Source organism: Cornus florida, unplaced genomic scaffold, assembly GCF_030987335.1.
Source record: "Cornus florida cultivar Cherokee Brave unplaced genomic scaffold, ASM3098733v1 CherokeeBrave_3.0.0_Hap2_Chr04, whole genome shotgun sequence".
NCBI lineage: Eukaryota > Viridiplantae > Streptophyta > Magnoliopsida > Cornales > Cornaceae > Cornus > Cornus florida.
The window spans coordinates 81777291-81789307 of record NW_026775574.1 but is presented as its reverse complement, the minus strand read 5'-3'; the positions used below and the strand labels follow the sequence as shown (position 1 = coordinate 81789307).

The following is a 12017-nucleotide window of genomic DNA, read 5'->3' as shown; positions in this document are numbered from 1 at the left end:
AGATAATCAAATAAATTAATCATTAATATTAGGAAGTATACTATACCTGTATACACCCTAATGAAACTACACAATGTATAATATAACCTCAACCAGAATAGACGGTGATCACTTAGACTCACATGAGGTGGTTAAGTGTCTCCTTTCCCTACCTGGGAAATCAGCTATTAATACAGGGTGCACGGTACTTACAACACAGACTATAAGTCCTACACAGTGGTAACACATCTCAAGGTACTAATGTATATACTGAGTATATCACTTAGGCAACACATGCCAATAATATTAAACCACATACCCCGACAGCCACACATCTGTCTATAACAACGAATGCATAAGGTATAAATGAGTCTCAATTTATTAGTCAGCTTACATGGTTCTATATAGCAACAAATTCATATAATATAAATGCGACATAATTTATTTAGCAGTCCATTTACCTCCTGAAATGCACACAGTATAATAATAATGATTTGTATATCATTAACAACATAAATAATTCTGTAATGTATAATGGACAATTTATATGAATCAAATCATGTAATCATTTCATTTAACATTAAATAATAACACAATTAATATTCAAATATGTCATTACATTAATTACAACTATACCATAGCGATCCAAACTGTAAATGATATAATTAATGTTTAGAAATATTAATCAAACATAATAATAATTAACGGGTAATAAAATAATAATTTAATGTCCCGTTAATCCCGAAAATATCAACCCGAGGTCCAAAAATACAAGTTGAAGGTTCTAGAAATTACAAAACAGTCCTTAGGGGTATTCTGGACTTTTCCAGCAGCTGTAGAGGTCCCACACGCGCCCTCACGCGCCTCCCAGTGCCTCCCCACGCGGCCTAAGGTTTCTCACACACGCACGCTCTTACACGCATCTCCACGCGCTTTTGGAGTCAGCCACGCGCGCGCACGTGCTGCCACGCGCGCTCTAATGGTTCCTGCTGACGTGGTGTTTCTTGGTTCGTTGATTGCATGGTCTTGCTATGGGCGCGCTACACTGGATGAATCTACCTTATCTTCACCTAATCCAAAAGTTCTTGATACGGGTGTACTGTAGTAACATGGACTGCGATGCACCGGATCAATCAAATTCAACTAATGGCCAGGATGCGGGTTTACAGTGCGCCGCATCACACCGGATCACTCCGGTCACCTTCCTCACTGCCGGTGGCCGGAAAGCTTGCCGAAAATTTCAGAAAAATTCCGGAAAATTCCAGAAAATTCAAAAAAAATCCCTAAAGTCTTAAATAATTATTTTTAGCTATATTTTAATTACATAGACTAATAAATAAATATCTAACACCCTGATAATTAAAATTTCATTAATTTAATAAACTAAAAATAATAATTTATTAAAATCCTAGCATGCTCTTTATGCTCCAAAATAATCTAAATAAATTAAATAATTAATTTATGGATTTAAAGGAGAAAAGTAGATAATAACTTGCCTTATGGATTTGAAACAAATCCGCCGGTTGCGTGTAGTCGGGTAAAATCACCTACGCCGGTCCAAGCTTCTCTCTCTCTCTTTTCCTTTCACTCTTCTAGAATAACTCACTGTTATTTTTGCTCTTCTACTTACGTGAGTTTTCCTTCAAATGGTAAGTTAGCTAACTATTATATATACTAACTAATATAATATATATAATACAAATATCTAACTTTATATTAAATAGCCAAACATTCCTACCTAAACTAAGTTAATGGAAGGCAATCTAAGTCAAGTTATTTGACCTAAAATTCTACCATAGTAAATTTAATCGTATCCTAATATCAAATTTACATCATGACATTGTTTTATTATTATTATTTAATCTTAATACACTACAATACAAATATAATACTTTAAGAAACTAATATTAATTAATATAAAACATAACCAATTATAATATATAGAGCATCTAATCTATATTACATGTACAAACCAATAATATTAATTTAATAATTTAGCATACACAATTCAAAGGTGAATAAATCTACACATTAAATAATTAACCTAATACAAAATTGATTTAAATAAACTCTTTAAAAATACGGGGTATTACAGGACAACGCCATGAATATTAAACTCTAAAAAGGACCTACCAAAATCCTAACTGCACCTCAAACCCGAACTCAAAATTTTGGCCAAAAACGGGCTCTAATAAGGGGGAAAGATGTGTGTAGTCAAGACAAATACAAAACGTAAAGGCACTATGACTTTATAACAAAAGGAAGGAGGTTTAAATGGGAGGAGAAGAGTGGCAGCCTCCCTTGGGCTGCCATGGGAGCTGCTGGTCGTGCTTGAAGAGAGGAGAATGTGACTTTTTAAATTTTGTAACCCCCTATTTATTGTAAAACCCTAAAAGTGCCCCGAAAGAATCTCGCCGGGTCCGGAAAATTGAAATTTGAGCAAACGCACTCAAACGGCAAAACTCCGTGAACAAAAAAGATTCAAAATGAGAAAATATGAATAACAAAAGAAACGGCGTCAAAAACTGAATCCCGAGCAGAGAAATATGTCCCGAACAAGTTCAGCGGCAATTAGGGGCCAGAAACACTAAAAGTGGGGGAAAACGACCAGAAGTCAATTCTAAGAGTATACAACTCGACAAAAAGTGAAAATGAGTCCCGTACAAGGACCCAAGCTCAAAATGAGACATTTTTGCAATAACTTTCATTAATTGCACAATGGCCCATCCAAAAAGTGAAAACTGCACTAATGACCCAGAATGAAAATATCTTCCAAAAATATTTTCTTAAAAACCCCTGAAATAAAATATTTTCAAAAGATATTTATGAAAAACACTCTAAGAAAAGAAAAAGATTATGAAAAACTGTGCATCCATGCCCCTACGGACACCGGGAGCAACCAGAGTACTTTCTTACAAAAGTAAAGATACGTATTTCGTGGAAACCACTTAGGATGAAGGTACATGAAGTTGAAAACCAACTCCGAGCATGAAAAGTGAGGTTGTGCCAAAAAGTGACAAACGGAGAAAAGACAAAATAGGGAAAAAGACTAAAAGTGAATAGTGTCCAAAAAGTGAAAATGTGAAAATGACGCAGTATTCAAAGGAAGTTGTCAATCCACATGAAAGAGTCTCAGAAACCATTTCTGTGCACTCGAGATGACACTAAGTATCGAGACACAGAACTCAAAAAGGAAAAGACAACGGAAAAAATTTATCCGCAAAATTTGAAGAAAGGGAAAGGAAGGAAAATGATCATATCATTATAGCCACGGTCACCACCACCACCACTTACACGACTGCCACCTTCCACCATTACCACAACTTCCTTCCACCACCACCTTCCACCATTACCACAGCTTCCTTCCACCACCACCACTTTCATTGCCTTCTACGCTCATTACTGCCACCGCCGTTGCCTTCTACCATCACCACCTCCACTGTCTTTTACCACTGTCATTGCCACCATCACTACCTTCTATCACTACTATATCCATCGCCTTCCATACCATCATTGCCACCAGCACCGCCTTCCACCACAAACATTGTCACCACTACTGTCATTGTTATCGCCACCAGTATTGTTGCCTTCTTATTGCACCATTGTCATCGCCACCGCATTTCACCACCATTACCACCACCACCTTCCACTTCCACCACCATTGTGCCCGCCATCCACTGACACCCGCCATTTCTTTTTAAAAAATTAAAGATGAATGTTATTTTGTTAATTTAATATATTTGTCATTGAAAATGATCATTTCATTCCACTCTCGCACACCAAACAACATAAGAGTTGTCATAAACAGTATTCAAGTCATACCTCCACTCAAACTTTTCTTAACATGAGCATTTCAATTGTCAAGAGCCTCATCTAGCCTATATATATATATACACACATACACATGCGTACACACACTCAAGAGGAGTTGAACATTAGACTTGATACTTCTCGAGGCATTAGGCCAAGTGACTTACCCACTTGAATCAACCCTTTAGAGTTTATATATATATATATATATATATATATATATATATATATATATATATTTATATTATATTTATATTGAAAAGAAATTATCATTTTACTAAAAATGCTATTAATCAATTCAAAAATATAACTCTTTGACCTTTGACTTTGACTCGATCTAAGTTGGATAACACTAGAGCCCAATTGTTGATTTTATAAATAAGGGTTAATTTCATTGACACCCCATTAGATTTGGCTAAATATCACATTAAAACACTTTTCGAAAATTACTATCACTTAGGTTTGTATTCTTTTCTTAGCCACTCTCTCCACCGACCAGCCACCATAGATATACACATCTCATTGGGTCAACAAAATTTGATACGCATATCAGGAGAAGATAGAATGAAATTTGGAGTGAAATTTACACAATTAGGAAGAGAGAAAGAGTATGTGTATATATATGTGTGTGTGTGTGTGCGTGTGTATATATATATATATATCAGGTTCTCATGAAAAATTTGAAGAATTTCTCCATCTAAAACAAGTATATATAATGTAATTGTAAATTTGAAAAACATTATGGGATAATTTAGTCTTTTAATATAATTTTTAGGTTTAAAATTTCTTTTGACAAAGTCAAAGGTTAATTGTTTCTTTTTATAGGGTGTCAGAACTCTGCAAGCGAAGGTTGGGGTGTGAATGAAAAACGAAACAAACTTTTGTAATATGAGTGATAGTAATTTTCAAAATGCTTTTTAATGTAATATTTGGCCAAACTTAAGGGGGTGTCAATGAAATTAATCCTCTATAAACAAAAACTCCTTCGAGGGCTTCAAAAGTCTCAAAGTGGCCCCTCTCTGCTATTGTATTAGGATATGTATGATATTACTCAAAAGAATGAAAAATAATATATCTATGAATTTAATAATTTTGTAGGTAAAAATATAAAAGATTATATAATAGAATGAACTATATGAAAATCTAAGGCCTTATTTGAAATGCCTAATGATATTGTTTTTTGTTATATTGTTCTTCAAATTTGGAACTATATCATTTTTGGAATGACTAATATTAGTTGTTCATAACATATTAGCTTTTTTGGCTCAAACTTATATCACTAAATTGGTGATATTGTGTGTTTTGGTGTTGTAGCAGAGAAACAAAAACAAAATTTTGAATTTTCCAAAACGAATTTTCTTTACCAAACATAATTCCAATTTATATCAAAAACACTAACACAAAACAATTGTTTTGGTATTGACAAAAATATATCGCCTAAATCTACAAATTACAATAATTACTTGTACTATATACATTGCTTTATTGTACCATTCACCCTTTTAAGTTTTAAATGAAACAGGCCAAGCCCATGGTCCATCTAATCCATCTCGTTAAAATAATATAGCCCAAGCCCATATAATTCACAAGCCCATTATCCATTTTTGCAATTAGGCAATTCTCTACCCCCGTCTCTCTCATTCACACGACCTAATCTGGTAGAGTATTCCCAATTACGCAAAATCGACGGACGACGACCACCATAGGCCTGGTAACCACCGATCGCCGACCAAAATGCCGACAATACTACTTCGCGGTTGAAATTTAGTCGGTTTCCAAGCAGTTTAAGGTATATCTCTTCATCTTTCTCGTTGTTTTCGCTTTAATTTCTCTATAATATTTGTTTCATGCAATAAGAGTTTGATATGTTAGATGAATATTTGAGTTGAAATGATTTATATACGCATTGAATTGTGTATATTACTTGATCGCAGATATGTCTTTTCAACTTTTCCCATGATATACATGTACTTTGAATAATGTTCATCAATTCATTCCCAAACTCTATTTCTTAATTAAGGGATTAATACATAAATAGAGTTCATATTACTTGATTTCGTTCGATTATTGTCAAATTGAGCTTGATTATCGGTAACGAGTTCGATTGAACACGAATTGAACTCAGACACTCTCTTAAGTTTGACAAGCTGAGCCCGAACACTCCGAAACTCGGCTTGACTCTTTTACACCCCTGGACTTACCCAACCAATTGTTAATTATCATTATTTTATCATTATTTTTGGTTGACACCTTCAGAAGTTGGTTCCAGTCATTTCAAGGGAATTATTGTTTATATATTTAAGTGGTACAAAGGCAATGATGATGATTAGGGTTGCAAATGAACTGAGCTCGAGCCGAGCTTGAGTCTGTTCAGGCTCGGCTTGTTCGAGCTGGAAAACCTGAGCTTGGAGTTGGCTCGTTTAATAACAAAAATAATTCAAGCTCGATTTGAGCTCGTGTTCAAGATCGTTTTGGCTTCTTCATGAATGTATACGAGCCTACCCAAACCTATGTTCATGAGCTTACGATCATTAAGTTATTAACATACATACAAACCTATGTTTATAAACGTATTCATAGTCCTATACGAGGTTATGTTTACGAACATATATGAGCGTACACGAGCCGAGCTCAATGTTGTTCAGGATTGACTCGTTTACTAAACTAGCTAAGAAAACAAGTTTGAGCTCAACTTGTTTACTTAACGAACGAGCTCAAGTCGCGCCTTAAACGGGCTAGTAAACGAGCCTAGAAAACAATTTTGAGCTCGGATTGTTTACTTAACGAACGAGCTCAAGTCGCTTCTTAAATGAGCCGAGCATGAGCTTGAAGTTGCCCAATGCCATTTTCTATGTATAAAAGATATGGATTAAGAATATGCCCAGTAACTATATTGTGTGATTCATTAGGATTTTGTTATTTAGTGGTTATCTTTGAGGAATAGGTTTACTGAATTCAAACAGGTTAAGAAAATATCTCATTTTACGGTAAAACAGTTTTTTCAAACAAAAATTTCAGTCTATGTTTTCGGCAAACAAACCCAAAAAATAAAATAAAAAATGAAGACATGTCTATATTGGGTGTGTCACCATTTTTGGTTAACAAAAGTAGGTTTTTGAAGAAGGCGCTACACTTTTTTTAGAGCATTATTTTTCATGTGGCCGTTGTCTATTCAATAGATTATAGATATGACAACCTTCCTTATTATTATTATTATTATTGTTACTACTACTACTGCTACTACTACTACTACTGCGACTACTGCTACCACTATTTGTACGTTCAAAACTCTATATATAGACTATAAGTAGTTCACATTGTTTCACTTGCATTATTTTACTAGTTCTTTTTTTTTTCAGCACCAATTGTCACAGAAGTTATGGATTCAATTACAAAACGTCGCCTGGTGCATAATGAGAAAGTTAGTGTGGAAGGTAATGAAGACAGGATCAGCAACTTGCCAAGAAGTCTTATAGGCTATATCCTCTCTTTCCTTCCAACAAAGAATGCAGTGGCAACTAGTGTCCTGTCAACCAAGTGGAAGTACCGCTGGACCTCAATCACTACTCTAGACTTTGATGATGGGTTGGTAGTTGTACCTACAAATCCTTCTAAGGATTACAAACGAAGAAAAAGTTTAGTGGTAACGAGCTTCATAAATTTTGTCTACCGAGTACTTACACGCAACGTATCAGATTTGCAGAAATTTCATCTGAGATGTACTCGTTATTAAATTTTGTTCCTACTTTGCTTCATCTACAGAGTCTTAAAATTCTCGTTATTAATTCACTTAGATTTTTGGATGATGGCTCAGTTTACAGGCTGTTTTCTAGCTGCCCTTTGCTTGAAGATTTGTCCATAGAAGAATGTGATTGTAAAAATATTAGTGTTTTTAACATTTTTGCTCCGGCTCTCTAGAGTCTAACTATAATTTGTCGGGTGTGCTTTGATAATTCTGGTATGCCTGGTGAATATGATTCCGATGATGACTATAAGTACAAGTTTGTGCTTAATACACCAAATCTTCAAGAGCTTAAATACAAAGAGGTTGCACCAGAAATCTACTCAGTGAATAAATTAAATGCTTGTGTCAAAGCTGACATTAGTTTCTTTCAAGGAGACGGACGTGTTCATGATGGATCCATGGAAAAACTTGCTATAGCAGAATTTGTTGAAAGAATATGTAGAGTTCAGTGGCTTTATTTATCTGATAATTTGATGCAGGTTGGCTTGCTCAACTCTGCTTCATATTCTTCTTCTTCTTCTTCTTTTCTTTTCTTCTTCATTTTTTCCTCCCCATATTTACTTTTGAGACAACAGGTGCCTGTTACTTCTTCAAATATTAATTGACTTAAGTTCGTTTTCTTTTGGCATCTTTCAGTTTTACAGGTTTCCATTGCCAAAGTTTGACCATTTGACTTATTTGGAGCTTGGTTATCACCGAACTGTTCAATGGAAAATGCTACTGGATTTTGTTCAAAGCTCACCACGGCTGGAAACTCTTATTTTTGGGGTAAAGCACTAGTTTTTATCAAACCTCTTTGTTTTAATGGAAAAAAATTACTTGAGCAATTAAATTGGAGTTGTTACTATTTATATATCTCATCTGATTAGGGACTTGCAAAAGAGGGAAACCAAACAACATCCCGTTGGTATCAACTTGAACACATTCCTTCTTGCTTGTTGTTTCACCTAAAGATAATTGAAATTAAGCAGTTCTCAGCGGATAGTCATGAGCTTAAAATGGCAGAGTATTTCTTGAACAATTCAAGAGTTTTGGAGAAACTTATTATTCATCCTGTTTGTCTTCCTGATTGGGGAAAGTTGGAGATCTGCGAAAAAGTATTGATGTTACCAAGGCGCTCCAGGACTTGCCGAGTTGAGGTTATTTGATATTTCCTCGTGTTACCTTTTTAGAAATTTTATTTTGCGAGCAATTTGTGCTATTTTTGAAGGGAGTGTGCATGGTTAAGATATTATCTCGTTTTATGCTTCCTCTTGTTTATGCTTATAAGAAGTTGAAAAATAGTTTCTTCCATTAAGTTTATCAATAAAAAAACACTTCAACAAAATGGAATCCTAGGGGGCAAGAGGGAGAAGATAGGATCAACCCTAACATAAGATGCTTTTGGGCCTAGTTTTGAGGGGGTGAGAAGAGATAGCTGAAACGCTGATGAAGATCTTTGTTGCTTGGAAATGGTTGGAATTTCATTTTTTTCACTTAACAGAATGAGAGGCACTTGGTCTGATATATGAAACGTCCATTAAACCATGAAACAGTTTCTCAAATCTGTTACGAAGAGCTGTCCAAACAATTCAAAAATGGATCTCTATAAAATACAAAGGTTGGTGGATTAGGGGATGCTTTAAGAGGGTCAACAAGAAAGAAAAACAAAATAATAATAATAATAATAATAAATGCAGAGGTGGCAATTCGAAAGTAATCCCAAACAGGGCCATAAATGATGTTATAGAGAATTTCTCATTTGTAAAGTTGCTTTTGTTGCTCATACCATGATTTTCATGGGATACTGCAGTTTTCCTGTACATTATTAACTAGTAAAGAAGAAGATGAAAGGTTTGTTTGGTCTCTATTCCATTTTTAACTGATCTCCTTCTACACGGGCTGGAATATCCTGAATTTTTATTCTTTTCTTTTGAGCATAAATCTGCATGTTTAGTTGAGTTGGTTTACTGTGAATATTGCATGTTTATTTTAGAAAAAGGAAATCTCATATCAAGCTTTATAGGACCAAAGGAAAGAAAAAGGAAAAAAAAAAAAAAAAAAGTCTGCAAACTTCAAAGCGTTACAATTCAGATAGGGAATTTTCTTATTCTAAATTCCATATAGAAATTCATTATTTAACTTTTAGATTATTGTCCTAATTACATTGTTCATGCATAAATATTATATCTTCCATTGTTTTATGTTAAATTGAGTTGTTAAATTATATGAATTGAGATTGCACTTGACTTAATTGTTAACCTATCTGAATTTTGAAATGAAATGTGATATATGTGTATTTGGTTGTAATTCAAATGTTATTTGAATGAAAATTATTATGATGTTGAAATCACTGCAGGTTCTATATATGTTTATTGATGTGAATCAAATTTGTAGTTGATATGAAAGACGGTTTGTATCTTAGGTTGACATGAAATGAAACTGAGAAATTGTACAGACTGTGGTATTGATAATTTAATGTGGGGCACCGTCGCAGGGTTAAATAGTCCCCAAAAGGAAACGAAGACTCACACGAGGGGCACAGTCCCAAGGTAAATGGTTCTGAAAAGGTTTTGAAGATAAATAAAAATTTTGAGGGTTAGCAAAAATATAAAGGAGCCTGATGAGGGTCCTACAGGTTTAATTGATAACCAGGGAGTATGTCCTTGAATCATAACTTTCTATTTGGAGTTATTGTTTATATTCTGATTTAGTTTGCTAAATGTTCATTGTTCTCTATTTATTTTTGTTTTGCATATTAGGCTGTTAGAAATCGGAAGTGTGTTACTTCTCTATTGGCTAACCGTATATTTTCCTCCTCCCAGGTTCTGCCTGAGATGGATGATGAGGATGAGGATGACATATTTGTTCCCGACCCATAGCCTAGAACCAGAGGAGTATTTGTATATTTTTCTGTGTGTATGTATATATTGGCTTTTGATTTTTAACAGATTGATGTAAGAAAGATGGAAATACTTGTAAACCTACACTCGTTTTAGTCGTGATTAGGATCTAATCCTAATCAGTCAATATAATGTAAAACCATGCTGCTAGCTAATTTCTTTTCTTTTTTATCCCTACTGCTAGTGTAAAACGCCTACACCTGTTTTTGTCGTGATTAGGATCTACCCTAACCGGTAAAATTTCCACCCACAGTTTCCTCCCGTTAGACCTGGTTGTCTCTCAATTTAGCGTTCCTGTAAGTTCAAGGTAGAGATAGTTTACCGGTAAAGCTTTGATCTCACGTCTTAAAAGTCGAGAATATTCACCCATGTAAAATCATTTGACGTCTTAGAAATTGAGAATTCATGTTACCTTTGTGTTACTTTCGGGAAATTTTTCAAAACATATAATGTAAAATCATGCTGCTAGCTAATTTCTTTTCTTTTTTTTTTTATCCGTACTGCACGTTGAACGCGCCTACACTCGTTTTAGTCGTGATTTGCATGTATCCTAACTGGTAAAATATCCACCCATGGTTTCCTCCCGTTAGACCTGGTTGTCTCTCAATTCAACATTCCTGTAAGTTCATGTAAGTTCAAGGAGGTGTAATTTATTGGTAAAGTTTTGATTTCACGTCTTAAAAGTTGAGAATGTTCACCCATGATTTCCTTCAATTAGACCCGATCATCTTAAGCGGTGAGGTTTTCATTTCACGTCTTAGAAAATGAGAATTCAAGTTACCTTGGTGTTACTCTTGGTAAATTTTTCAAAAAATATAATGTAAAATCATGCTGCTAGCTAATTTCTTTTTTTTATTATTTTTTTTATTTATTCCTACGGCTAGTTGAACACGCCTACACTTGTTTTAGTCGTGATTAGGATCTATCCTAACCGGTAAAATATCCACCCATGGTTTCTTCCCGTTAGACCTGATTGTCTCTCAATTCAGCGTTCTTGTAAGGCTGTAGGTTCAAGGAGATGTAGTTTACCGGTAAAGTTTTGATGTCACGTCTTAAAAGTTGAGAATGTTCACCCATAATTTCCTTTAATTAGACCTGATCATCTTAAACGGTGAGGTTTTCATTTCACGTCTTAGAAAATGAGAATTGATATTACCTTGGTGTACTCTCGGGAAATTTTTGAAAAATTTTTTAAAAAATTGCGTTGTGCATATGAGACGGAAGAATGGCAAGTGTCGAATGGTAGATTATAGGATAGTTCTCTAAATAAATAGTAAGCTATGATTAAGTATAACATGCCACCCTAGTAGGTACATTTTAATATAATAGTGGCAAAAGGTTAGTGGTAACAACTTGATGGCAAATAATTTAGTATAATTGTGGGTTCAAAACCAGTTGGCAAGGCAATTTGTCATCATAAAAAAGAAGGTAAGTGGCTTACACGGAAATTTAAGAGATGATTGGATTGAGTAACAATAAAGTCACCATTAATTAAACAACAATATATGTGTGTGTGTGTGTGTTTTTCTTTCTTTTTGGGTAAGCAAGATAAATTATAGACAATGCTTGATGTTGGCCCAAGCAAATGTTAATTCTTTTAT

At 34.5% G+C, this 12017-nt stretch overlaps 1 protein-coding gene across 4 annotated transcripts; it reads left to right on the top strand.

Annotated features, from left to right (window-relative positions):
- Positions 1 to 5418: 5418 nt before the first annotated feature.
- Positions 5419 to 10593, top strand: LOC132303666 (putative FBD-associated F-box protein At3g50710). 4 transcript variants are annotated; one of them, XM_059801021.1, is made up of 6 exons: positions 5420 to 5578; positions 7149 to 7432; positions 7907 to 8013; positions 8171 to 8302; positions 8404 to 8673; positions 10339 to 10593. In XM_059801021.1, exons 3-6 carry the CDS (start codon positions 7933 to 7935, stop codon positions 10393 to 10395), a joined length of 540 nt encoding a protein of 179 aa, XP_059657004.1. In that variant the 5' UTR covers positions 5420 to 5578; positions 7149 to 7432; positions 7907 to 7932; the 3' UTR covers positions 10396 to 10593. The 4 variants fall into 4 exon arrangements, with proteins under 4 accessions (XP_059657005.1, XP_059657004.1, XP_059657003.1 ...); XM_059801020.1 differs by lacking the exon at positions 7907 to 8013; XM_059801019.1 differs by having other exon boundaries at positions 7149 to 8013.
- Positions 10594 to 12017: the final 1424 nt, after the last annotated feature.